The following is a 24,844-nucleotide window of genomic DNA, read 5'->3' on the forward strand; positions in this document are numbered from 1 at the left end:
ATATTCATAACTATGTTTTCATTAGTGTATAAGCACCTGAAACTAAGAGCCGTTGTGCTTTTGTTAGCTTAGAATGAGCCCTTCATATCTACATAAGGAGCGGGTCCTCTTCTCTAATTGGATAATGATAAAATGATAAAAATAACAAGAAAACTTCAAGGCACTCTCTTTTTTAAACAATTAAAATGCCTTTATTGTAATGGCATAGTCATGTTAGACCTAAAAACAAACTGACGCATTTAGACATCAAGCCTTCGTCAAGGAGTCAAATGACCGAAACATTATGTTACGATTGCAATGTAAACCGAAAAATAACAATCATAAAAGTGAAACTAATACTTGTTAGCAGCTGTGGTGGGATTCAAAGGAAACAAATACAAAAAACAAAGATCATTTACTGATTTTCAGTGAAGAGTGTCGTCAACAAAGAATGAAAGACATGCTCAGGATTTAGAAAAAAACAAGACTTTATTTATAACTCTCAAAGAAATCCATACAACAAACAAACTGGCGCTGCCTGAGTAGTTCAGTTGTTCAGAGTTAGCTTATTGAGCAGCTACACACTCTTACAAACTTTCACATTTTATAGGCTACCCTTAAATTTCTTCTACAATTCTTGGTCTTCTAAAACAGAAATGTAACAAAAAAAATATATAAATCCTTCAAAATGTTTTATTTTCATTGCAACTTAAACATAATTTTATAAAATATAATGGTAAAAAAAACTCTTTACTCATAGAAATCACTCTATATATATATATATTTATTTTATTTTTTATTGGTTTGATCCATCCCTTCTCCCTCCTCCCTGACGTGCAGTGGTCATCTCCGGCTCTGTTGTTGCTGCTGTGGCTGGAGGGGTCACAGGTCGCTCTCAGTTTACTGATGCGGCACGCCAACGCAGCGATTGCCCTGTAGACACACAAATATTTAGAAACGAAAGCAAATAACGTCATCGCTGCTTCAAACTGAAGCTCCCGCCCCAAAGTGTTGAGACATACTAGCAATACGGTGTCTGTACAACCTCATGAGTCAAAGCCACTGGCAGCATCTGCGGTTTCACGGTTCAATGGCTTACAACACACTTCAACTGAATGAGGCTTTAAGCAGACTGAGGTTTTGGTAAAGATTTGTACGGCCCTTACAGATTACAATCTAGGAACCCTTTTTGCAAATTCAGTTCCTTTTCTCACGAAGTGAAGTGTTGATAAAGTCGGCCGGTGTGCATCGTGCTGCTTTAAATGACCAATTATGTCCTACAAGTGTCCAACATTGCAGTTGGTAAAACAATATCAAACTCTCAGATCTCACCATGAACGTTTAAAGGAATAGTTTGACATGTTGGAGAATATTCGCTGTTGTGCGGAGAGTTGCAGAGATTTCACAGTTTGTGATTTTACATTGAGGTGTAGGTGTGCAGCTTTTGGCAGCCCTGTCGCCAGGAATAAATGTTGGCACTGTGGTTTGCAGAAATGTTCAATTTTTAAAAAAATTCTGGTGACTGGGTTGGTTTACGAGTCGCTTAATAAGGCTGAGTAACGAAAGCAATGTAACAAGTAATGTAACAGATTACTTTTGCTACTGAGTAATTAATAAAGTAACGTAATTACGTTTTCAGTGAGGAATGTGTAATGAACAATTGATTATTACAATTTATTTAACACCTTTTTAAGTTGCATAGCAGCATAATATCTAGAGACAAGGTACCTTGTAGTTGTGCTTCTTGCAGTATTTCTCCAAGAAAATCACATGCTTCACCAAGTCTTGGACCCATGGCTCGTCATGAGGCACACAGAGTTTCTTGCCACGTCTGGCCACAAAACTGCAAAGAGCACCAAATCATCAAATCAATTATCATCATGAGTCAGAGTGAGATACGATGACTGTATTTGTGCATCCCTGAGTCCCACACACACAACCTAAACTCACATCATGGCGTCAATAGAGCAGCCCTGTCCGCTGTACTGTCGACGGTAGCCTGCAACAACTTGTTTATCAATTGTTCTGTTTCTGACGCTCAAGCAGCAGTCCATGGGTATCTGCGCAAATGTCACTGAAAGACAGAGAGGGTCACATTAGTTATAATCAATTCCAATAATTAATTCAAGCCATAACTTGATTCAATCTAAGGATTCTAGTTTAAAAAAAACCATCAGATTAAACACAGAAAAAGCGAAATAAAATGTGCAATAAGTCCCGACCAATCACTGAAGTGCAAATTTGCTGCAAAACATAAGTTTCATTTACACGTACAGGTTCATTTGTTTGTAGTTCTGTATGTGTGTGGGTGAAGGATGGGGTGTGGCAAGCTGACACTTTGCAGCCTGTCAAACGTTTGAGCGGTGAGGTTTTATAGCAGGAACACATTACGGACATCTGGTTATAACTTCAATAAGATCTATCAGGTGACGTAAAATTTATTCGTATGAAACAGGCGACTGAGATCTCCGTAGATCTACAAAGATGTATATTATATGTAGTATTTTTATTTCTTAAGACCATGACTATAATATGGATCTTCTTATTCACATGATGCAGTGTGGAAATGTTGTAGTTGTACTCAATAAATCTTATTTTGGAATCATCAATTCTTCATATGTGCACCTTTTTCTCGATATCCTTTTACTTGATAATACAAAACTGATGCTGTGTAAGCAACTGCAGATTTAACATTTGCACTCTGCAATCTTGCAATGAAGTTTAAAAAAGATCTCTAGAATTTTGACACGATAAAAGCTCGAGTGGCAAACAAAAACTAACTGCTAAAAGTACAATCAATGATTAAAATAAACATATTATGAGCTGAACTCCTGAAACTGGAGTCGACCCCCAGTAAGAAATTCATTGTTATACTCAAGGCCTAGTTATCATTACTAAGGATGCAGTAGTGTTGTGTCATTGTTGAAATAACGAAAGTTGCCTCACTTGTCACCGGACTGGGATTTCCAGCAGTTAATCGTTAACTTTCACCTACTGTACTACAAAGAGTAACCGAGGACAGGGGAATACCAGCAGCACCGCCCTCACCGCCGCCTTGCTGTGTTTACTTTGCTCCTTTGGTAACTAATATTCAGATGTAACAACATTATTTAAAGGCATTCTTTCATTTTCCTGTCGTTAAGTGCTGCATAGATTTCAGTATTAAAGCGGTTTATTGAAACTATTCAAGTTAGTTTACTTAATATATGCTTTATTTCATATCTTACACATTATATTTACTAAATACTGCTATTCTGTTTCTTCATATTGTAATTCCACTATTGCAACGGCTACTTTTCTTTCCTCTTTTTTTGTGTTTCAATATCTGGATAGAGGGTGTCATGTGCCAAACAGACATTAAACCTCTCTTAGACACAATTTTAGACTGTAAGGAGAACTTGAAGAAATTGATGAAAGTGAGTTTTAAGGTGAAGTAAAATTCACTTCAAAAACTCTAAATGCAAACTCGGAAAGCTGAATTTTCAAGTCAAGTGAAAAACCACAGATTTGTTTTTAAACCTCAGATTTACTCAGATAAATTACATCCTGTTGTTGTCTTTTTCAGCTCAGATGGAAGATAACGGCATTGCTGTTACAGTTTGCTGGTGAGCCTGGGAGGATGCAAAACTCACCTGTGCAGTAGCAGCAGCAGGTGATGAAGAGGATGCAGAAGAAGAGTTTGGTGTTGCCCCACGGAGCCATGTCTGGTTGCTGAGCTGGCGAGGTCGTCTCTTCGTGTCTCTGGAAGGCTGATTGGCTGAGCCTGGTTTTACTTTCAGCACCTGCTGTGGAAGAGGATGTGAGGATACTGTCTCTGTGTGGTCTGGCTGCTCTTATATGCTGTGAGTGTCCACTTTCACTTTTAATTTTCTCTGCAGCACCTCCTCCTCTTCCTCCTCCTCCTCCTCCTCTTGTCCCCTCGGTCACTCACTTGAAATCCATCATTAACTGAGAAGCTACTTCTTATCCCCCTCCCTTCTTTGTATATATATTTACCAGCTCTTTTTTTTAATTCCCAGTAATCCTCAGACCTTCTCCTTCTAAGGTAGCGGTTTGTCACACTATGAGTCAGGCCACCTCTCGGTAACTGGCACACTTCTCTAATCCTTAAACAAACAAGTGATTTAACCCCTCACCTATATGAACATTTACACTTCAATAGAAGCAGCTAAACAGAAATATAGTCATCATTAAGGCGCATGGCTTTGACTCTGTAACTCAAATTTACACTTTGCATTGTAGAAATGCCTTAAAAGAGCATTTTGGAATATGTTTGGCTTCTACTCTTAGAAACACTTTGCTTTATATGATAAACAAGTGTTCAGTGCTGCTTTTTTGGAAGTCATATTGAAAAGCTGTCACAATCCGTGTAATATTCCAACTCGTCACATACTGATGCTTTGTCAGAGCCCTCGGCGTCACTTTTCGGTCGTAGTAAACACGTGCTTAAACGTCGTGAATTAAACAAAAACACTTGCTTAGGTTCAGGCGACAAAATGTCGTAGTTAGGTTTAGGAAAAAACAACATGGTTGAACTTAAAATTACTACGTTTGTATGGTAAAAATGTGACTTGACGTGAACACGGGACACGAACGAACAGCTGATTGTAAAGTGAAAGTGTAACACACGGGACATCCTGGAAGAAAACCCTTGTGTTTGTTGGACCCATCCACCTCCCCGTCCCGCCCGCCATGAGTGTCTCTTTAAACGCTCTTTAAACTACGTCACCACAGCACTTTTTCTTGAGTGTTTACTGTTGCTGGGTTTGCTGGGCTGCTGGGTTTACAATGCAGTTAATGGACAGCCCGGTGCGTCAGTAAGTATTTGACGCACTGGGTTTGAGAACGGGCTGAATATTCTAGCAGAGCTATGAAATAAGGATGTACCGATAGATATCGGGCCGATACATGACAATAGGGCCAATCTATTCAATTTAATAGCAGCAGTAGATTCAAAAGTTTTATCTTCCAATAAAAAAAGCTAGTTTATTGTTATATGTCCAGGTCAGGTGCAGTGGTTAGCACTGTCGCCTCACAGCAAGAGGTACAGGCCAGGATGTGGGTATGTAATGACGTGCTCACTCCTAAAACACTTGACAAGGACTGCTGTCTGGATTCCCTGCCAGATTTTCCTGCCACAGGCGACACCTCGGGTCCTTTAACTGTTTTTATCTTCCTGTAAGTGCTCCAGCAGGGAAAGTCCAACATAGTAAATACAACAGGTTCAAACACGGCTCGTGGCCCGTCTGTGTGGACTTTGCATGTTCTCCTCGTGTTAGTGGGGGCTTTCTCCCACAATCCAACAGGTTAATTGTTGACTCTCCGTAGGTGTGAATGTGGGCGTGAATGGTTGTCTGTTTCCATGTATCATCACTGTGATACTCTGGCAACCAGTCTAGGGTGTTCCCCCGCCTTTGCCCAATGTCAGCAGGGATCGGCTCCAGCCCCGTCGTGACCTTGAATAGGATAAGCAGTTACAGATAATGGATGGATGGAAAGTCAACAAAACCCCAGTTATTATATTAATACTATGAAGTCATTAACATTTGCGGATATGGTTTTCCAAAAAGCACCTGCAATGAAGTCAGCTCTCTTTCTGGTAACATGAAGACAAAACATCTCAGAAGACAGTTAAGTAAAGATAATGGTTTCCTGATTCAAAGGTTTGAGTTCCCACGAGTTAAACTTGTATTCTTTCTAACAGCCAGCAGGAGGCGACTCCTCTGGCTGCAAAAAGAAGTTTGATTGTATAGAAGTTTATGAGTAAATGAGCCTACTTCTCTCTTGATTTATTACCTAAGTAAACATTGTAAACATGAGTTTATGGTCTCAATCGGTAGTTTCAAGTCTTCTTCAATACAGCATGATGTTCATTTAGTAGATTATGGTCCCATTTAGAGTCTAATAGACCATAAAGCAGGGGAGGCTTTAGTGCGGGGCTACCTTGTGATTGACAGGTCGCTACCACGGCGTTGTCCGGTCTGGGAGTTGTCCATGTTTGCTTCGTAGAACTTTAACCCTTTCACAGTGTGTTTTCAGTTCATGAAAGTTAATTATAACATTTTTGGTCGCCTAAAAATGTCTTATTCAGGGTTTAGTTGTACTTAGCTCCACCCTCTCGTGTCACTTTTGGTTGCAAAACAACAGGCTCGTTCGATCACCGGCGATCACCGGCGATCGCCGCGCAATGCATGCAGGTTAGATTTGTGTCCGACTTGATGCTGACTTGCTCTGACGTCATGCACACGTGGGCAACGATAACCTCACGAGATCGAGGCGGCCGCAGTTTTTAGAGCCAGGCGCCGCAGTTGCTCTCTACCGACTGCAAGACCCAGGGCATTATGGGAAACGCCTGGCTTGCGCCTGATCAAAGAGCTGATTGGCTCTTAGTTTTGAGTTTCTGTGTAATTGTAATATCTAACAGTACATTGTATTAGTCTCATGTTGTGCAATGAAGGTTTCATCTGTTAAACACATCTTGTATGGTCGATAATAATTATTATAATAATGAAGGTTATCTATATATAACACAAACGAGTGCTCATTATGTATGTATGTATGTATGTATGTATAGACTTACAAACAAATATAAATAAATCCCAACGTGGTCTGCAAACGACAAGTAACCTACAGATCGGATCTACAGGAAGTCATTTTTTCTGTGCCTTCCTGTAAATTCTTTGAAGGCTGCTCGAAACGGCTGGAGACTGTCCGACTTGACCGCAGCCCCCTGCTGCTGCCGCCTGATCTCGTCTTCTTTCCAGGCGAGGGGCAGTTCATCTTGCACGAGCCTATTGAGATGGCGACGGCCAAAAACCAAGATTGTGACGGCTGAAAACTAAGATGGCATCGGCCAAAATGCCGAACTCAAGGCTTCAAAACTCAGTTCACAAACCAATGGGCGACATCAGTGTGACTACTTCCTCTTCTTATATACAGTCTGTGGTTAAGATAAAGAATTTTCACACAAGATGAGATCCTGGTATGATCACAGTACATTAAATGCTATGATGGTGCTCTTTTTAAAACTTTTTTTTTAAATAAATCACAACCCAAAGTAAGAACAAACACTTGCATTACTACACACTTTGACTGAACTTCCTTGTTGATTATTCCCATGTAAAAGAGGAGTGACACCACTCTGAGAAAACTGTGATTCCATTGAAACCGATACCACCACATTTGCATAAAGTGTGACTTTCTCTTCCCACTTACTGTTCTGAAGAAGTACAGTCAGGCTGGGCTGTGTTCCCTATAACATGAACCATTATTTAATTGGTATGTTATCAGACTAATGTCTATGACTGACTTATTTCATCATCAGGCACACAACTATTTGTTCACATGCTGTAAGAGCTGATGGAGCATTTACAGAGTAAGTTTCCTTTCTTGTAAATCACTAGCTGGATGTCTGCCATATCTGTCTGCTGTATTTACTATCCTGTACTTTCCCCTGCTGAAGCACTTACTGGAACATAAAAAAAGTGGACGGACCTGAGTTGTTGTCTGCGGAGGAAAATCTGGCAGGACTCCAGACAGCAGCCCTTGTCAAGTGTTTTAGGAGTGAGCATGTCATTACATATCCACATCCTAGCCTTACTGGAAGGGACTTGTTTTACCTTCCCTGAGGAGTCTTTGAAGACTTTAATATAACATTTTCGTCTGTAATTCTTGCCAACTGTACACACTTGTGAGCATCAAGGTCAAAGAAGTTCAAAGGTCATGCAGCTTAATTGAATTTCAAACACTTTTTTTTCTGTTTTCTTGATTAAATTACACATTAACTTGAAATGAAGATAATTTAAATGAATTTAAAGGAACAGTTTTTAACATTTCGGGGGATCTATTTGCAGAAATGGAATATAATATTCATAACTATGTTTTCATTTGTGTATAATCACCTGAAACAAAGACTCGTCGTGTTTTTGTTAACTTAGAATGAGCCCTTCATATCTACTAAGGGAGCACGGAGTCTGCCATGTTTCTACAGTAGCCCAGAACAGACAAACCAAACACCGGCTCTAGAGAGAGCCTTTTACGTTTTTACATTACCTGAAGGCCACCGTAGTTCTTCGACACGCTTGTTAAACTGCGGTAATGTGAGGCGCAGAGTGCAAAACCGTGGTCTTGGAAAGGGAAGCGTCAGCGGAGGGGTACTCGGTTGCAATCTGCAACCACACCACTAGATGTCGCCAAATCCTACACACTGTACCTTTAAACCTACTGTACCATACTACATTCAAATGTTGCTTAATGACATGAATCAGACTAGGGATGTCATGATACCAGAAATCTAGTTGTTGATACCAATACCAGTGAATTTCCACGGTTCTCAATACCCAATTTGATACCACGGTAAAAAAAAAAAAAGGAACATTTTGAGACTTTATTCCTCAGGTATAGCTCAATGACTGTAAAAAAACAGCTGAGCTGTACAAGCACACACGCACTCTCTCTATATACGTATATCTTCAGATTGCAAGCAGTAGTTTAAATTCACTGACATTGTCACCATTAGACCATTAAATATGTATTTAAATTAAATTATTTTGATAATAAAAAAAAAAAACTTTTCAGTGATTTAGCAATAAACAACAAAAGATAGAAATTCAGTTTGTTCAGTTCAGTTCAGATTTTTCCCCCACGAGTGAATCCTCTTCTCAAACAAATCAATAAAGGATCTCTGATCAGATTTTCAGTTCAGTTATTTCCACACGAGTGAATCTTCTTCTTGAAGAAATCAATAAAGGATCTCTGAAAGAGTAGACAAACCCAACATCTTCACACTGTTGCATGGTGCTGTTTTGTGTGTGTGTGTGTGTGTCAAACTCCAACACACAGAGAGCAGAGGACAGAAGCCTTCAGAGAGTTGCTCGCCAAACGGAAAATCCACTCACATTTGGCGCTTGGTGGGTGTTAATTTCGGACCCTGATTACAGGCATCGTACGGTGCCTTCGGTACCGTCACGTTTTCAGAAATTTGTCATCGACTTGGTACCAAAGTAACGGTTCTCGTGACATCCCTAAATCAGACATAGTAATCCAATAATATATTACTAAATATTATAGCCCACTATAACACTCATATGAGTACTTTTGCTTTTGCTGCAGTGTATTTTGCTGTGGTTTGCCTAAAAAGGACATCCGCAGGAAATCTGTCCCAGGTAAACAAATAGGCTACTCAGTTATTATTTATTATTTTTGGCTGGTGTGTGGTGACCTAACGCAGCCCCACATGCATTGTGGGAAACTCCACAGGATGCCTTTGGACATTAGGACCCTTGTGTGTTAATGCCTTGAGGACAATTTGTGGCTGTGAGCTCAGCGACACTATTCTGTCGTGAGAAGGTCAAATGGAGTTGGAAGGACTTCCTGTCCAGCTTTCAGTAACAGCTTATTCTCATGAATGTCAGGGATTAATACCAATGGCCAGTCATCACTCACAATATGCAGAAATAAGTAGACAACCCTACATACAGACTCAAGACTTTACACCAAGTTTTAGCATTTTAGATGTATTTTTAATTTGTTTGACAAAAAAAAACTTTCAATACCTAGGCTATAGCAGGCAAGGCTACCTTAAATCCTAAATTAAAAGACGATAAAGTAGAATCAGAGCTCAATTTTCCTGGGAAAATAAATGCACTTCCCTTAATATAAACCTTAAACCTCTATGTCAAATTCGTCAAATTTACCTTAAATAACCACATTTGGCTGCTAACTAAGATTAAATTATGTTAGAATGCAGTGAGTAGAATTATGGCGAAGAATAATTATTTTAAGATCAAATTACATTGTTTTTTTCACTTTACAGACAGTCATTCCATGCACATTTCAACTCACACCGAATGTGACAATTTTTAGGAGCAAAGAAATGTGTATCCTGTTGTATTTCTTGCGTGTGACTTCTGTGACCTCTCCTCTCCTGGAGTCCAAACAGTCTGTGACTCACAGCAGACGACTGTCGCTCTGCTGGGCAATCCCCAAGTCGGAAATTATATATATAAATTATATTATCAGCTGAAGAAGACACATGCATGTAGACAAAACACCAGCTAAGGAAGTAAACATCTTTAACCAAAAACATTTTTTTCAAAAAGATTTTCTTTATTTATAACATAGAAAATAAGTAAAGTGACAAACTCAACACTCAGGATTCATATCCAAAAACAGAATCACACCTCCTAAGAAGGATGTTTTCAATTTATCCATAGTGTACAATTAATTTGGTGGCGGCCAAACATCGGTCACTTTAAATGTTGCAGCCGCAAGGAATTGTGGGACGGTATTATATCCTTTCCCTTCCTGCTGCGTCTATTTAAAAGGTGGTTAATTTACAAAGATTCATGTGTGTTTTATCTTCTCATACTTGTTAGAGAAACTCTGTGAAGAGGATGCAGATGTTTCAGTTTTAATGAAAGGCGGCAACCAGAAGTTAAAAAAATAATATCAAACTTTATTTTAGAACAACTCTCAACAATAGTTTTGACAAACATCATTTCAACATTTTGTACAAGTTATCACTAAAACAGCAAACTGTGAATTTAGGAACATGATCATAAAATATAAACATACATGAAGCATTTAACAAGCACCTTAATAGTCTTATGATTTAAAACAACAACAGGGTGTCACTGTTTGTTCCAGGCTTTACGCTTTAGGCAAGACAAGGCAAATCTCTCTATTTCTATAATACATTTTAACAACAGGATAAAGGGATTGAGTTTTACACCACAGTCACCACAAATGGGAAGAAACACATACAGAACTGTACATTTTGTTTTTCATCAGCATAAATAAGATCATTCCTCAATAATCTTCTACAGTACATCGTGGCCGTTCTGACGCTCTTGGTTTAGAGTCGGTCCTTCTTGATCTTCTTCAGCCATCTTTTCCCAGAGTCCTCTCCTCTCTACACCTGCAGAAAGGAAGTACAGTGATGAGCCAAAGCAAGGTTGAAGCATTTCAAGTTAAAACTCATTGTGGAATGATGTTCACACAGTATACTGTGAGAAAAAATGAGAAGGTGCAAGAAGGCTTTAGGTGTTGTTAAAGCTCAGCAAAAAAAGGGGAAATGCAATGGTTTTTTTTTTTATTTACCTGAGTTTTTTTCGCCTTCAGATAATTGATGTGACTTTTCACCCATGGTCTATCGTCGGGGTGGGAGACGCACAGTTTCCGTCCAGCCTTTGTAATGAACCTGAAAAAAGCAGATGAAAGACAGAGAAGTGAGATTAGACTACAGACATGAACAGTAGACTGTTTGTTTTTCTTTCTATATTTAAGTGAAAATAAGAGAAACCAGCTCCTGTAAGTACATATTTTACTTACACAGTAGCGCTGATATCGCAGCCATTCCCAGCTTCCAGAATGATGTAGTTTGCAACGAGTTTGAGCGGCACGGGCTTCGTGCTGACCACCAGACAGCAGTCCTCAACAGTCTGAGCTGCAGGAAGATGGAGAAATAAATTCATCAGGGAGAGCAGATGTGTCAGAAAATGTAGAATGGGAGGATAAAAATCAGCTGACAGATTCAAACTGAAAGACGTCTTACCTGCTGTAAACCCAACGCAGACGGCACCCAGCAAGAGGAGAAGTGCAATTCGAGAGGCCATGTCTCCGTTTGTTCGTAGCTCTGAGCTCAGGTCGGCTGCTTCAGTGAGTCTCTTCAGGAGAGGGAAGGTGTTGCTGTGAGGAGGAGAGAGCTGCAGGTGTATTTATACAGCTATGAGGAGAGAAAGTGAAACTGTGATCGACGCTCACTGACTGGAAATTGAGAGAAAGTTGGCGCCGGATCCACACGTGCCAGGACAATTACCTTTTTACTACTCTTCTCTCTTTTGTTTCTTTCCAACATTTCCCGGCGTGTCTTTCCAGTTGCTTCCCTGAGGCAGATCATTATCAGGACAGTTGTGTTTCTTGAGAAATACCTGCCACGCATCATACAATCCACCCATGCATTACAGTGAGATAGTATCACAAGCATTAATCAGCCTGTTCTTTATTCTCTACTGTGCATTAGCTACCAATATGTTGTGCCAACATTCAAAATCTTTACACCTCACTATTATGTAATCCAGTCAAATGCTTGGATTCTGTGTTTCCCTCAAAAATGTCCTCTTGTCAGTGAAAATGACCTTTACAGACATAGCAGTTGATATCAATGTAACTATATAATGTCTCAAATGTTAAAACTGTGCTTGAGAAATGCTGCATGAGAGTTACATTTGAAGTTGAAGCACTTAAAGGTGCAGTGTGTAGGATTTGGCAGCATCTCACTGTGAGGTTGCAGATTGCAACCAGCTTTAACTTCTCCTGTGTGCCAAGCGTGTAGGAGAACTATAGTGTCCGACGTGAAAACACTAAAACGTGAATGGCCCTATCAAGAGCCAGTGTTTGTCTGTTCAGGGCTACTGTAGAAACATGGTGGCTGGCTGAAGGAACACTTGAATAGCCCTTATTTAAATCATTAGGTCCTTAAAGTTGTAAAATGCACTAATAGCTGAACACAGTTATTTTCCTCCCTCCGTTCATGTGAATGAGCCTTAAGGTTTGTGTCCACAGGGGCGTTTTTTATCGCGAGGGATCGCCTCTCTTCCCAGCAATGGATGCTTAATGGGCTGTCACTAGACACAAGTCACCTGATTGGACGAACGCTTTCCCTCACTTTCTTCTCTTATATCATGAAAATAGTTCATCGAAATGTGTTTCTGAAAACATTTTATGCGAGAAATAAGCCATGCAGTTGCTGAATCTGTCTTTATTTTAGATCGACAGTAGTTAGTTTAAAAGTTTCTAAGGAGTTTCCAGAGGCGGCGAGTCGCGCCGGACGCCCCTGATTTGCATAAAGTAGCCTAGACCTCAACTTTATGTAAATGAGGAGCGGCCAATGTGATGCCCCGTCTCTTGAATCACACCGCCACGCTCCCAGAATCCCAGCAAACATATGACGTGAGGAAGACGTTCAGATCATGTCTGTATAACGTCCGTCAGTCCATACCCACTTTTCTACGTCTGGTGGACGTGCAAGTTGGATTCAATATTTGAACGCATGGTTAGGGGCCTTTTTGGACGTCTACTGACGTACAAAGTGGGTTCAGTATCTAGACGTCTGACTAGGACGGAATGCATACGGGCTGCACCACCACCAAGTTTATCTGCAGGGTGCTTGTCTGTGAGAGTCTTTATGCTAGTTTGTGCATGCATCTTTATTTAAAACATAGAAAATAAGTACAGTGACAAACTAAACGCTGTAACATTCAATTAAGGATTCATGTCCAAAACAGAATCACACCTCCCAGGAAGGATGTTTTCAGTTTATCCATAGTGTAGAATTAAACAGCGACGGCGGATGTTTGGTGCCGGCTGAATGGTGCGTCACTTTAAATGTTGCAGCTGCAATGAATTGTGGGATGGTATTATCTCCTTTCCTTTGGTAAAGGCTTATTGAAAGAGGCTGGGACACGGTCTTGAGCTATGAGGTATAACACATGCACAGTGTAACTGGAGCTGCGGTCGTGCGTTGCTTTTTGCTCAATTTCGGCGAGTGCAGACCAGATTTTATAGCGCATGTGTTGTACCCCAAAGATACTGTATGACGCAATGATGACGCGTGGCATCTCCCCTTTTCACCTTCCTTTGGTATAGGATGGTCCAGTGTATCCTATGCTAAAGGAGATAAGGAAGGAAGCATTGAAGCACCTTTCCTTAGCATTTAGAGGATTCAAACGGCTCTCATCATGGCTGCCACTTAGATACTTAAAGGTCATTTCAGTCAGTTAGGAACCTTCCTAAGCAAAAAAAACTATTCGACCGCAGCCATGGTGTTGGTAACTCTAAAAGATTGTCACGTTGTGTGTATCTGTCCTCTCCAGCCATATACTACAGCCCCTTTGTTGCCATTCTCCATCCATCCACCATCTGACTTTCCCTCCTTCCCCCATCACCTGACTGCTCCACCCATCTACACACCTTCCTCATCAGCCCTGCTGATCAGTTACCCGACCTTCCCCGCCCAACTGCTCACCTCCATCTCATTCACTCATCGTCTTTTGCTCTGTAGCTTCTGTTACTCTGCCCCTTTACCTGGACCTGCCAGTAGGCCTTTATTCCTTCAGTAAATCACCTAAATCTATCCTGTTATCAGTCCTATCCCTCTTGTGACGGTATAACCATTTCCTACATTTGAACTAAGAACAGTAATAACATAGTGCTGCTGTGTAAAAGGTGGTAAATTCACAATGATTCATGTGTGTTTTATCTTCTCATACTTGTTAGAGAAACTCTCAGTTTTAATGAAAGGCGGCAACCAGAAGTTAAAAAAATAATATCAAACTTTATTTTAGAACAACTCTCAACAATAGTTTTGACAAACATCATTTCAACATTTTGTACAAGTTATCACTAAAACAGCAAACTGTGAATTTAGGAACATGATCATAAAATATAAACATACATGAAGCATTTCACAAGCACCTTAATAGTCTTATGATTTAAAACAACAACAGGGTGTCACTGTTTGTTCCAGGCTTTATGCTTTAGGCAAGACAAGGCAAATCTCTCTATTTCTATAATACATTTTAACAACAGGATAAAGGGATTGAGTTTTACACCACAGTCACCACAAATGGGAAGAAACACATACAGAACTGTACATTTTGTTTTTCATCAGCATAAATAAGATCATTCCTCAAGGATCTTCTACAGTACATCATGGCCGTTCTGACGCTCTCAGTTTAGAGTCGGTCCTTCTTGATCTTCTTCAGCCATCTCTTTCCAGAGTCCTCTCCTCTCTACACCTGCAGAAAGGAAGTACAGTGATGAGCCAAAGCAAGGTTGAAGCATTTCAAGTTAAAACTCATTGTGGAATGATGTTCACACAGTATACTGTGAGAAAAAATGAGAAGGTGCAAGAAGGCTTTAGGTGTTGTTAAAGCTCAGCAAAAAAAGGGGAAATGCAATGGTTTTTTTTATTTACCTGAGTTTTTTTCGCCTTCAGATAATTGATGTGACTTTTCACCCATGGTCTATCGTCGGGGTGGGAGACGCACAGTTTCCGTCCAGCCTTTGTAATGAACCTGAAAAAAGCAGATGAAAGACAGAGAAGTGAGATTAGACTACAGACATGAACAGCAGACTGTTTGTTTTTCTTTCTATATTTAAGTGAAAATAAGAGAAACCAGCTCCTGTAAGTACATATTTTACTTACACAGTAGCGCTGATATCGCAGCCATTCCCAGCTTCCAGAATGATGTAGTTTGCAATGAGTTTGAGCGGCACGGGCTTCGTGCTGACCACCAGACAGCAGTCCTCCACCGTTTGAGCTGCAGGAAGATGGAGAAAGAAATTCATCAGGGAGAGCAGAGATGTGTCAGAAAATGTAGAATGGGAGGATAAAAATCAGCTGACAGATTCAAACTGAAAGACGTCTTACCTGCTGTAAACCCAACGCAGACGGCACCCAGCAAGAGGAGAAGTGCAATTCGAGAGGCCATGTCTCCGTTTGTTCGTAGCTCTGAGCTCAGGTCGGCTGCTTCAGTGAGTCTCTTCAGGAGAGGGAAGGTGTTGCTGTGAGGAGGAGAGAGCTGCAGGTGTATTTATACAGCTATGAGGAGAGAAAGTGAAACTGTGATCGACGCTCACTGACTGGAAATTGAGAGAAAGTTGGCGCCGGATCCACACGTGCCAGGACAATTACCTTTTTACTACTCTTCTCTCTTTTGTTTCTTTCCAACATTTCCCGGCTTGTCTTTTCAGTTGCTTCCCTGAGGCAGATCATTATCAGGACAGTTGTGTTTCTTGAGAAATACCTGCCACGCATCATACAATCCACCCATGCATTACAGTGAGATAGTAACACAAGCATTAATCAGCCTGTTCTTTATTCTCTACTGTGCATTAGCTACCAATATGTTGTGCCAACATTCAAAATCTTTACACCTCACTATTATGTAATCCAGTCAAATGCTTGGATTCTGTGTTTCCCTCAAAAATGTCCTCTTGTCAGTGAAAATGACCTTTACAGACATAGCAGTTGATATCAATGTAACTATATAATGTCTCAAATGTTAAAACTTTGCTTGAGAAATGCTGCATAAGAGTTACATTTGAAGTTGAAGCACTTAAAGGTGCAGTGTGTAGGATTTGGCAGCATCTCACTGTGAGGTTGCAGATTGCAACCAGCTTTAACTTCTCCTGTGTGCCAAGCGTGTAGGAGAACTATAGTGTCCGACGTGAAAACACAAAAACGTGAATGGCCCTATCAAGAGCCAGTGTTTGTCTGTTCAGGGCTACTGTAGAAACATGGTGGCTGGCTGGGAGAACACTTGAATAGCCCTTATTTAAATCATTAGGTCCTTAAAGTTGTAAAATGCACTAATAGCTGAACACAGTTATTTTCCTCCCTCCGTTCATGTGAATGAGCCTTAAGGTTTGTGTCCACAGGGGCGTTTTTTATCGCGAGGGATCGCCTCGCTTCCCAGCAATGGATGCTTAATGGGCTGTCACTAGACACAAGGCACCTGATTGGACGAACGCTTTCCCTCACTTTCTTCTCTTATATCATGAAAATAGTTCATCGAAATGTGTTTCTGAAAACATTTTATGCGAGAAATAAGCCATGCAGTTGCTGAATCTGTCTTTATTTTAGATCGACAGTAGTTAGTTTAAAAGTTTCTAAGGAGTTTCCAGAGGCGGCGAGTCGCGCCGGACGCCCCTGATTTGCATAAAGTAGCCTAGACCTCAACTTTATGTAAATGAGGAGCGGCCAATGTGATGCCCCGTCTCTTGAATCACACCGCCACGCTCCCAGAATCCCAGCAAACATATGACGTGAGGAAGACGTTCAGATCATGTCTGTATAACGTCCGTCAGTCCATACCCACTTTTCTACGTCTTGAGGACGTGCAAGTTGGATTCAATATTTGAACGCATGGTTAGGGGCCTTTTTGGACGTCTACTGACGTACAAAGTGGGTTCAGTATCTAGACGTCTGACTAGGACGGAATGCATACGGGCTGCACCACCACCAAGTTTATCTGCAGGGTGCTTGTCTGTGAGAGTCTTTATGCTAGTTTGTGCATGCATCTTTATTTAAAACATAGAAAATAAGTACAGTGACAAACTAAACGCTGTAACATTCAATTAAGGATTCATGTCCAAAACAGAATCACACCTCCCAGGAAGGATGTTTTCAGTTTATCCATAGTGTAGAATTAAACAGCGACGGCGGATGTTTGGTGGCGGCTGAATGGTGCGTCACTTTAAATGTTGCAGCTGCAATGAATTGTGGGATGGTATTATCTCCTTTCCTTTGGTAAAGGCTTATTGAAAGAGGCTGGGACACGGTCTTGAGCTATGAGGTATAACACATGCACAGTGTAACTGGAGCTGCGGTCGTGCGTTGCTTTTTGCTCAATTTCGGCGAGTGCAGACCAGATTTTATAGCGCATGTGTTGTACCCCAAAGATACTGTATGACGCAATGATGACGCGTGGCATCTCCCCTTTTCACCTTCCTTTGGTAAAAGATGGTTCAGTGTATCCTATGCTAAAGGAGATAAGGAAGGAAGCATTGAAGCACCTTTCCTTAGCATTTAGAGGATTCAAACGGCTCTCATCATGGCTGCCACTTAGATATTTAAAGGTCATTTCAGTCAGTTAGGAACCTTCCTAAGCAAAAAAAACTATTCGACCGCAGCCATGGTGTTGGTAACTCTAAAAGATTGTCACGTTGTGTGTATCTGTCCTCTCCAGCCATATACTACAGCCCCTTTGTTGCCATTCTCCATCCATCCACCATCTGACTTTCCCTCCTTCCCCCATCACCTGACTGCTCCACCCATCTACACACCTTCCTCATCAGCCCTGCTGATCAGTTACCCGACCTTCCCCGCCCAACTGCTCACCTCCATCTCATTCACTCATCGTCTTTTGCTCTGTAGCTTCTGTTACTCTGCCCCTTTACCTGGACCTGCCAGTAGGCCTTTATTCCTTCAGTAAATCACCTAAATCTATCCTGTTATCAGTCCTATCCCTCTTGTGACGGTATAACCATTTCCTACATTTGAACTAAGAACAGTAATAACATAGTGCTGCTGTGTAAAAGGTGGTTAATTCATAAAGATTCATGTGTGTTTTATCTTCTCATACTTGTTAGAGAAACTCTGTGAAGAGGATGCAGATGTTTCAGTTTTAATGAAAGGCGGCAACCAGAAGTTAAAAAAATAATATCAAACTTTATTTTAGAACAACTCTCAACAATAGTTTTGACAAACATCATTTCAACATTTTGTACAAGTTATCACTAAAACAGCAAACTGTGAATTTAGGAACATGATCATAAAATATAAACATACATGAAGCATTTCACAAGCACCTTAATAGTCTTATGATTTAAAACAACAACAGGGTGTCACTGTTTGTTCCAGGCTTTACGCTTTAGGCAAGACAAGGCAAATCTCTCTATTTCTATAATACATTTTAACAACAGGATAAAGGGATTGAGTTTTACACCACAGTCACCACAAATGGGAAGAAACACATACAGAACTGTACATTTTGTTTTTCATCAGCATAAATAAGATCATTCCTCAAGGATCTTCTACAGTACATCGTGGCCGTTCTGACGCTCTCGGTTTAGAGTCGGTCCTTCTTGATCTTCTTCAGCCATCTTTTCCCAGAGTCCTCTCCTCTCTACACCTGCAGAAAGGAAGTACAGTGATGAGCCAAAGCAAGGTTGAAGCATTTCAAGTTAAAACTCATTGTGGAATGATGTTCACACAGTATACTGTGAGAAAAAATGAGAAGGTGCAAGAAGGCTTTAGGTGTTGTTAAAGCTCAGCAAAAAAAGGGGAAATGCAATGGTTTTTTTTTTTATTTACCTGAGTTTTTTTCGCCTTCAGATAATTGATGTGACTTTTCACCCATGGTCTATCGTCGGGGTGGGAGACGCACAGTTTCCGTCCAGCCTTTGTAATGAACCTGAAAAAAGCAGATGAAAGACAGAGAAGTGAGATTAGACTACAGACATGAACAGTAGACTGTTTGTTTTTCTTTCTATATTTAAGTGAAAATAAGAGAAACCAGCTCCTGTAAGTACATATTTTACTTACACAGTAGCGCTGATATCGCAGCCATTCCCAGCTTCCAGAATGATGTAGTTTGCAACGAGTTTGAGCGGCACGGGCTTCGTGCTGACCACCAGACAGCAGTCCTCAACAGTCTGAGCTGCAGGAAGATGGAGAAATAAATTCATCAGGGAGAGCAGATGTGTCAGAAAATGTAGAATGGGAGGATAAAAATCAGCTGACAGATTCAAACTGAAAGACGTCTTACCTGCTGTAAACCCAACGCAGACGGCACCCAGCAAGAGGAGAAGTGCAATTCGAGAGGCCATGTCTCCGTTTGTTCGTAGCTCTGAGCTCAGGTCGGCTGCTTCAGTGAGTCTCTTCAGGAGAGGGAAGGTGTTGCTGTGAGGAGGAGAGAGCTGCAGGTGTATTTATACAGCTATGAGGAGAGAAAGTGAAACTGTGATCGACGCTCACTGACTGGAAATTGAGAGAAAGTTGGCGCCGGATCCACACGTGCCAGGACAATTACCTTTTTACTACTCTTCTCTCTTTTGTTTCTTTCCAACATTTCCCGGCGTGTCTTTCCAGTTGCTTCCCTGAGGCAGATCATTATCAGGACAGTTGTGTTTCTTGAGAAATACCTGCCACGCATCATACAATCCACCCATGCATTACAGTGAGATAGTATCACAAGCATTAATCAGCCTGTTCTTTATTCTCTACTGTGCATTAGCTACCAATATGTTGTGCCAACATTCAAAATCTTTACACCTCACTATTATGTAATCCAGTCAAATGCTTGGATTCTGTGTTTCCCTCAAAAATGTCCTCTTGTCAGTGAAAATGACCTTTACAGACATAGCAGTTGATATCAATGTAACTATATAATGTCTCAAATGTTAAAACTGTGCTTGAGAAATGCTGCATGAGAGTTACATTTGAAGTTGAAGCACTTAAAGGTGCAGTGTGTAGGATTTGGCAGCATCTCACTGTGAGGTTGCAGATTGCAACCAGCTTTAACTTCTCCTGTGTGCCAAGCGTGTAGGAGAACTATAGTGTCCGACGTGAAAACACTAAAACGTGAATGGCCCTATCAAGAGCCAGTGTTTGTCTGTTCAGGGCTACTGTAGAAACATGGTGGCTGGCTGAAGGAACACTTGAATAGCCCTTATTTAAATCATTAGGTCCTTAAAGTTGTAAAATGCACTAATAGCTGAACACAGTTATTTTCCTCCCTCCGTTCATGTGAATGAGCCTTAAGGTTTGTGTCCACAGGGGCGTTTTTTATCGCGAGGGATCGCCTCTCTTCCCAGCAATGGATGCTTAATGGGCTGTCACTAGACACAAGTCACCTGATTGGACGAACGCTTTCCCTCACTTTCTTCTCTTATATCATGAAAATAGTTCATCGAAATGTGTTTCTGAAAACATTTTATGCGAGAAATAAGCCATGCAGTTGCTGAATCTGTCTTTATTTTAGATCGACAGTAGTTAGTTTAAAAGTTTCTAAGGAGTTTCCAGAGGCGGCGAGTCGCGCCGGACGCCCCTGATTTGCATAAAGTAGCCTAGACCTCAACTTTATGTAAATGAGGAGCGGCCAATGTGATGCCCCGTCTCTTGAATCACACCGCCACGCTCCCAGAATCCCAGCAAACATATGACGTGAGGAAGACGTTCAGATCATGTCTGTATAACGTCCGTCAGTCCATACCCACTTTTCTACGTCTGGTGGACGTGCAAGTTGGATTCAATATTTGAACGCATGGTTAGGGGCCTTTTTGGACGTCTACTGACGTACAAAGTGGGTTCAGTATCTAGACGTCTGACTAGGACGGAATGCATACGGGCTGCACCACCACCAAGTTTATCTGCAGGGTGCTTGTCTGTGAGAGTCTTTATGCTAGTTTGTGCATGCATCTTTATTTAAAACATAGAAAATAAGTACAGTGACAAACTAAACGCTGTAACATTCAATTAAGGATTCATGTCCAAAACAGAATCACACCTCCCAGGAAGGATGTTTTCAGTTTATCCATAGTGTAGAATTAAACAGCGACGGCGGATGTTTGGTGCCGGCTGAATGGTGCGTCACTTTAAATGTTGCAGCTGCAATGAATTGTGGGATGGTATTATCTCCTTTCCTTTGGTAAAGGCTTATTGAAAGAGGCTGGGACACGGTCTTGAGCTATGAGGTATAACACATGCACAGTGTAACTGGAGCTGCGGTCGTGCGTTGCTTTTTGCTCAATTTCGGCGAGTGCAGACCAGATTTTATAGCGCATGTGTTGTACCCCAAAGATACTGTATGACGCAATGATGACGCGTGGCATCTCCCCTTTTCACCTTCCTTTGGTATAGGATGGTCCAGTGTATCCTATGCTAAAGGAGATAAGGAAGGAAGCATTGAAGCACCTTTCCTTAGCATTTAGAGGATTCAAACGGCTCTCATCATGGCTGCCACTTAGATACTTAAAGGTCATTTCAGTCAGTTAGGAACCTTCCTAAGCAAAAAAAACTATTCGACCGCAGCCATGGTGTTGGTAACTCTAAAAGATTGTCACGTTGTGTGTATCTGTCCTCTCCAGCCATATACTACAGCCCCTTTGTTGCCATTCTCCATCCATCCACCATCTGACTTTCCCTCCTTCCCCCATCACCTGACTGCTCCACCCATCTACACACCTTCCTCATCAGCCCTGCTGATCAGTTACCCGACCTTCCCCGCCCAACTGCTCACCTCCATCTCATTCACTCATCGTCTTTTGCTCTGTAGCTTCTGTTACTCTGCCCCTTTACCTGGACCTGCCAGTAGGCCTTTATTCCTTCAGTAAATCACCTAAATCTATCCTGTTATCAGTCCTATCCCTCTTGTGACGGTATAACCATTTCCTACATTTGAACTAAGAACAGTAATAACATAGTGCTGCTGTGTAAAAGGTGGTAAATTCACAATGATTCATGTGTGTTTTATCTTCTCATACTTGTTAGAGAAACTCTCAGTTTTAATGAAAGGCGGCAACCAGAAGTTAAAAAAATAATATCAAACTTTATTTTAGAACAACTCTCAACAATAGTTTTGACAAACATCATTTCAACATTTTGTACAAGTTATCACTAAAACAGCAAACTGTGAATTTAGGAACATGATCATAAAATATAAACATACATGAAGCATTTCACAAGCACCTTAATAGTCTTATGATTTAAAACAACAACAGGGTGTCACTGTTTGTTCCAGGCTTTATGCTTTAGGCAAGACAAGGCAAATCTCTCTATTTCTATAATACATTTTAACAACAGGATAAAGGGATTGAGTTTTACACCACAGTCACCACAAATGGGAAGAAACACATACAGAACTGTACATTTTGTTTTTCATCAGCATAAATAAGATCATTCCTCAAGGATCTTCTACAGTACATCATGGCCGTTCTGACGCTCTCAGTTTAGAGTCGGTCCTTCTTGATCTTCTTCAGCCATCTCTTTCCAGAGTCCTCTCCTCTCTACACCTGCAGAAAGGAAGTACAGTGATGAGCCAAAGCAAGGTTGAAGCATTTCAAGTTAAAACTCATTGTGGAATGATGTTCACACAGTATACTGTGAGAAAAAATGAGAAGGTGCAAGAAGGCTTTAGGTGTTGTTAAAGCTCAGCAAAAAAAGGGGAAATGCAATGGTTTTTTTTATTTACCTGAGTTTTTTTCGCCTTCAGATAATTGATGTGACTTTTCACCCATGGTCTATCGTCGGGGTGGGAGACGCACAGTTTCCGTCCAGCCTTTGTAATGAACCTGAAAAAAGCAGATGAAAGACAGAGAAGTGAGATTAGACTACAGACATGAACAGCAGACTGTTTGTTTTTCTTTCTATATTTAAGTGAAAATAAGAGAAACCAGCTCCTGTAAGTACATATTTTACTTACACAGTAGCGCTGATATCGCAGCCATTCCCAGCTTCCAGAATGATGTAGTTTGCAATGAGTTTGAGCGGCACGGGCTTCGTGCTGACCACCAGACAGCAGTCCTCCACCGTTTGAGCTGCAGGAAGATGGAGAAAGAAATTCATCAGGGAGAGCAGAGATGTGTCAGAAAATGTAGAATGGGAGGATAAAAATCAGCTGACAGATTCAAACTGAAAGACGTCTTACCTGCTGTAAACCCAACGCAGACGGCACCCAGCAAGAGGAGAAGTGCAATTCGAGAGGCCATGTCTCCGTTTGTTCGTAGCTCTGAGCTCAGGTCGGCTGCTTCAGTGAGTCTCTTCAGGAGAGGGAAGGTGTTGCTGTGAGGAGGAGAGAGCTGCAGGTGTATTTATACAGCTATGAGGAGAGAAAGTGAAACTGTGATCGACGCTCACTGACTGGAAATTGAGAGAAAGTTGGCGCCGGATCCACACGTGCCAGGACAATTACCTTTTTACTACTCTTCTCTCTTTTGTTTCTTTCCAACATTTCCCGGCTTGTCTTTTCAGTTGCTTCCCTGAGGCAGATCATTATCAGGACAGTTGTGTTTCTTGAGAAATACCTGCCACGCATCATACAATCCACCCATGCATTACAGTGAGATAGTAACACAAGCATTAATCAGCCTGTTCTTTATTCTCTACTGTGCATTAGCTACCAATATGTTGTGCCAACATTCAAAATCTTTACACCTCACTATTATGTAATCCAGTCAAATGCTTGGATTCTGTGTTTCCCTCAAAAATGTCCTCTTGTCAGTGAAAATGACCTTTACAGACATAGCAGTTGATATCAATGTAACTATATAATGTCTCAAATGTTAAAACTTTGCTTGAGAAATGCTGCATAAGAGTTACATTTGAAGTTGAAGCACTTAAAGGTGCAGTGTGTAGGATTTGGCAGCATCTCACTGTGAGGTTGCAGATTGCAACCAGCTTTAACTTCTCCTGTGTGCCAAGCGTGTAGGAGAACTATAGTGTCCGACGTGAAAACACAAAAACGTGAATGGCCCTATCAAGAGCCAGTGTTTGTCTGTTCAGGGCTACTGTAGAAACATGGTGGCTGGCTGGGAGAACACTTGAATAGCCCTTATTTAAATCATTAGGTCCTTAAAGTTGTAAAATGCACTAATAGCTGAACACAGTTATTTTCCTCCCTCCGTTCATGTGAATGAGCCTTAAGGTTTGTGTCCACAGGGGCGTTTTTTATCGCGAGGGATCGCCTCGCTTCCCAGCAATGGATGCTTAATGGGCTGTCACTAGACACAAGGCACCTGATTGGACGAACGCTTTCCCTCACTTTCTTCTCTTATATCATGAAAATAGTTCATCGAAATGTGTTTCTGAAAACATTTTATGCGAGAAATAAGCCATGCAGTTGCTGAATCTGTCTTTATTTTAGATCGACAGTAGTTAGTTTAAAAGTTTCTAAGGAGTTTCCAGAGGCGGCGAGTCGCGCCGGACGCCCCTGATTTGCATAAAGTAGCCTAGACCTCAACTTTATGTAAATGAGGAGCGGCCAATGTGATGCCCCGTCTCTTGAATCACACCGCCACGCTCCCAGAATCCCAGCAAACATATGACGTGAGGAAGACGTTCAGATCATGTCTGTATAACGTCCGTCAGTCCATACCCACTTTTCTACGTCTTGAGGACGTGCAAGTTGGATTCAATATTTGAACGCATGGTTAGGGGCCTTTTTGGACGTCTACTGACGTACAAAGTGGGTTCAGTATCTAGACGTCTGACTAGGACGGAATGCATACGGGCTGCACCACCACCAAGTTTATCTGCAGGGTGCTTGTCTGTGAGAGTCTTTATGCTAGTTTGTGCATGCAT

General features: G+C 41.2%; 5 protein-coding genes across 5 annotated transcripts; all 5 read right to left on the reverse strand.

Moving 5' to 3' along the window:
- Positions 1–446: 446 nt before the first annotated feature.
- Positions 447–3,801, reverse strand: LOC141769910 (C-C motif chemokine 19-like). The gene is made up of 4 exons (XM_074639429.1): positions 3,612–3,801; positions 1,930–2,053; positions 1,708–1,822; positions 447–912 (listed from the first exon to the last, which is right to left on the reverse strand). The coding sequence occupies exons 1-4, from the start codon at positions 3,679–3,681 to the stop codon at positions 880–882; spliced, it is 342 nt and encodes a 113-aa protein (XP_074495530.1). The 5' UTR covers positions 3,682–3,801; the 3' UTR covers positions 447–879.
- A 6,613-nt stretch (positions 3,802–10,414) lies between these two features.
- LOC141770224 (C-C motif chemokine 19-like) lies at positions 10,415–11,656 on the reverse strand. Its single transcript, XM_074639863.1, has 4 exons — positions 11,534–11,656; positions 11,311–11,425; positions 11,080–11,179; positions 10,415–10,897 (listed from the first exon to the last, which is right to left on the reverse strand). The coding sequence occupies exons 1-4, from the start codon at positions 11,592–11,594 to the stop codon at positions 10,892–10,894; spliced, it is 282 nt and encodes a 93-aa protein (XP_074495964.1). The 5' UTR covers positions 11,595–11,656; the 3' UTR covers positions 10,415–10,891.
- A 2,638-nt stretch (positions 11,657–14,294) lies between these two features.
- On the reverse strand, positions 14,295–15,544 carry LOC141770225 (C-C motif chemokine 19-like). Its single transcript, XM_074639864.1, has 4 exons — positions 15,413–15,544; positions 15,188–15,302; positions 14,957–15,056; positions 14,295–14,777 (listed from the first exon to the last, which is right to left on the reverse strand). The coding sequence occupies exons 1-4, from the start codon at positions 15,471–15,473 to the stop codon at positions 14,772–14,774; spliced, it is 282 nt and encodes a 93-aa protein (XP_074495965.1). The 5' UTR covers positions 15,474–15,544; the 3' UTR covers positions 14,295–14,771.
- Positions 15,545–18,194: 2,650 nt separating this feature from the next.
- LOC141770226 (C-C motif chemokine 19-like) lies at positions 18,195–19,436 on the reverse strand. Its single transcript, XM_074639865.1, has 4 exons — positions 19,314–19,436; positions 19,091–19,205; positions 18,860–18,959; positions 18,195–18,677 (listed from the first exon to the last, which is right to left on the reverse strand). The coding sequence occupies exons 1-4, from the start codon at positions 19,372–19,374 to the stop codon at positions 18,672–18,674; spliced, it is 282 nt and encodes a 93-aa protein (XP_074495966.1). The 5' UTR covers positions 19,375–19,436; the 3' UTR covers positions 18,195–18,671.
- A 2,638-nt stretch (positions 19,437–22,074) lies between these two features.
- On the reverse strand, positions 22,075–23,324 carry LOC141769911 (C-C motif chemokine 19-like). The gene is made up of 4 exons (XM_074639430.1): positions 23,193–23,324; positions 22,968–23,082; positions 22,737–22,836; positions 22,075–22,557 (listed from the first exon to the last, which is right to left on the reverse strand). Exons 1-4 carry the CDS (start codon positions 23,251–23,253, stop codon positions 22,552–22,554), a joined length of 282 nt encoding a protein of 93 aa, XP_074495531.1. The 5' UTR covers positions 23,254–23,324; the 3' UTR covers positions 22,075–22,551.
- Between the last annotated feature and the right edge of the window lie 1,520 nt (positions 23,325–24,844).

Source organism: Sebastes fasciatus, chromosome 6, assembly GCF_043250625.1.
Source record: "Sebastes fasciatus isolate fSebFas1 chromosome 6, fSebFas1.pri, whole genome shotgun sequence".
NCBI classification, from domain to species: Eukaryota; Metazoa; Chordata; class Actinopteri; order Perciformes; family Sebastidae; genus Sebastes; species Sebastes fasciatus.

Coding starts and splice junctions, on each gene's coding strand:
- LOC141769911 (XM_074639430.1), bottom strand. CDS start 23,253: ATGGCCTCTCGAATTGCACTTCTCCTCTTGCTGGGTGCCGTCTGCGTT. Junction 23,083..23,192: donor CTGCGTTGGGTTTACAGCAG/GTAAGACGTCTT, acceptor ATCTTCCTGCAG/CTCAAACGGTGGAGGACTGC. Junction 22,837..22,967: donor TGCGATATCAGCGCTACTGT/GTAAGTAAAATA, acceptor TGCTTTTTTCAG/GTTCATTACAAAGGCTGGAC.
- LOC141770224 (XM_074639863.1), bottom strand. CDS start 11,594: ATGGCCTCTCGAATTGCACTTCTCCTCTTGCTGGGTGCCGTCTGCGTT. Junction 11,426..11,533: donor CTGCGTTGGGTTTACAGCAG/GTAAGACGTCTT, acceptor ATCTTCCTGCAG/CTCAGACTGTTGAGGACTGC. Junction 11,180..11,310: donor TGCGATATCAGCGCTACTGT/GTAAGTAAAATA, acceptor TGCTTTTTTCAG/GTTCATTACAAAGGCTGGAC.
- LOC141770225 (XM_074639864.1), bottom strand. CDS start 15,473: ATGGCCTCTCGAATTGCACTTCTCCTCTTGCTGGGTGCCGTCTGCGTT. Junction 15,303..15,412: donor CTGCGTTGGGTTTACAGCAG/GTAAGACGTCTT, acceptor ATCTTCCTGCAG/CTCAAACGGTGGAGGACTGC. Junction 15,057..15,187: donor TGCGATATCAGCGCTACTGT/GTAAGTAAAATA, acceptor TGCTTTTTTCAG/GTTCATTACAAAGGCTGGAC.
- LOC141769910 (XM_074639429.1), bottom strand. CDS start 3,681: ATGGCTCCGTGGGGCAACACCAAACTCTTCTTCTGCATCCTCTTCATC. Junction 2,054..3,611: donor CTGCTGCTGCTACTGCACAG/GTGAGTTTTGCA, acceptor TCTGTCTTTCAG/TGACATTTGCGCAGATACCC. Junction 913..1,707: donor GCAAGAAGCACAACTACAAG/GTACCTTGTCTC, acceptor GTGTGTCTACAG/GGCAATCGCTGCGTTGGCGT.
- LOC141770226 (XM_074639865.1), bottom strand. CDS start 19,374: ATGGCCTCTCGAATTGCACTTCTCCTCTTGCTGGGTGCCGTCTGCGTT. Junction 19,206..19,313: donor CTGCGTTGGGTTTACAGCAG/GTAAGACGTCTT, acceptor ATCTTCCTGCAG/CTCAGACTGTTGAGGACTGC. Junction 18,960..19,090: donor TGCGATATCAGCGCTACTGT/GTAAGTAAAATA, acceptor TGCTTTTTTCAG/GTTCATTACAAAGGCTGGAC.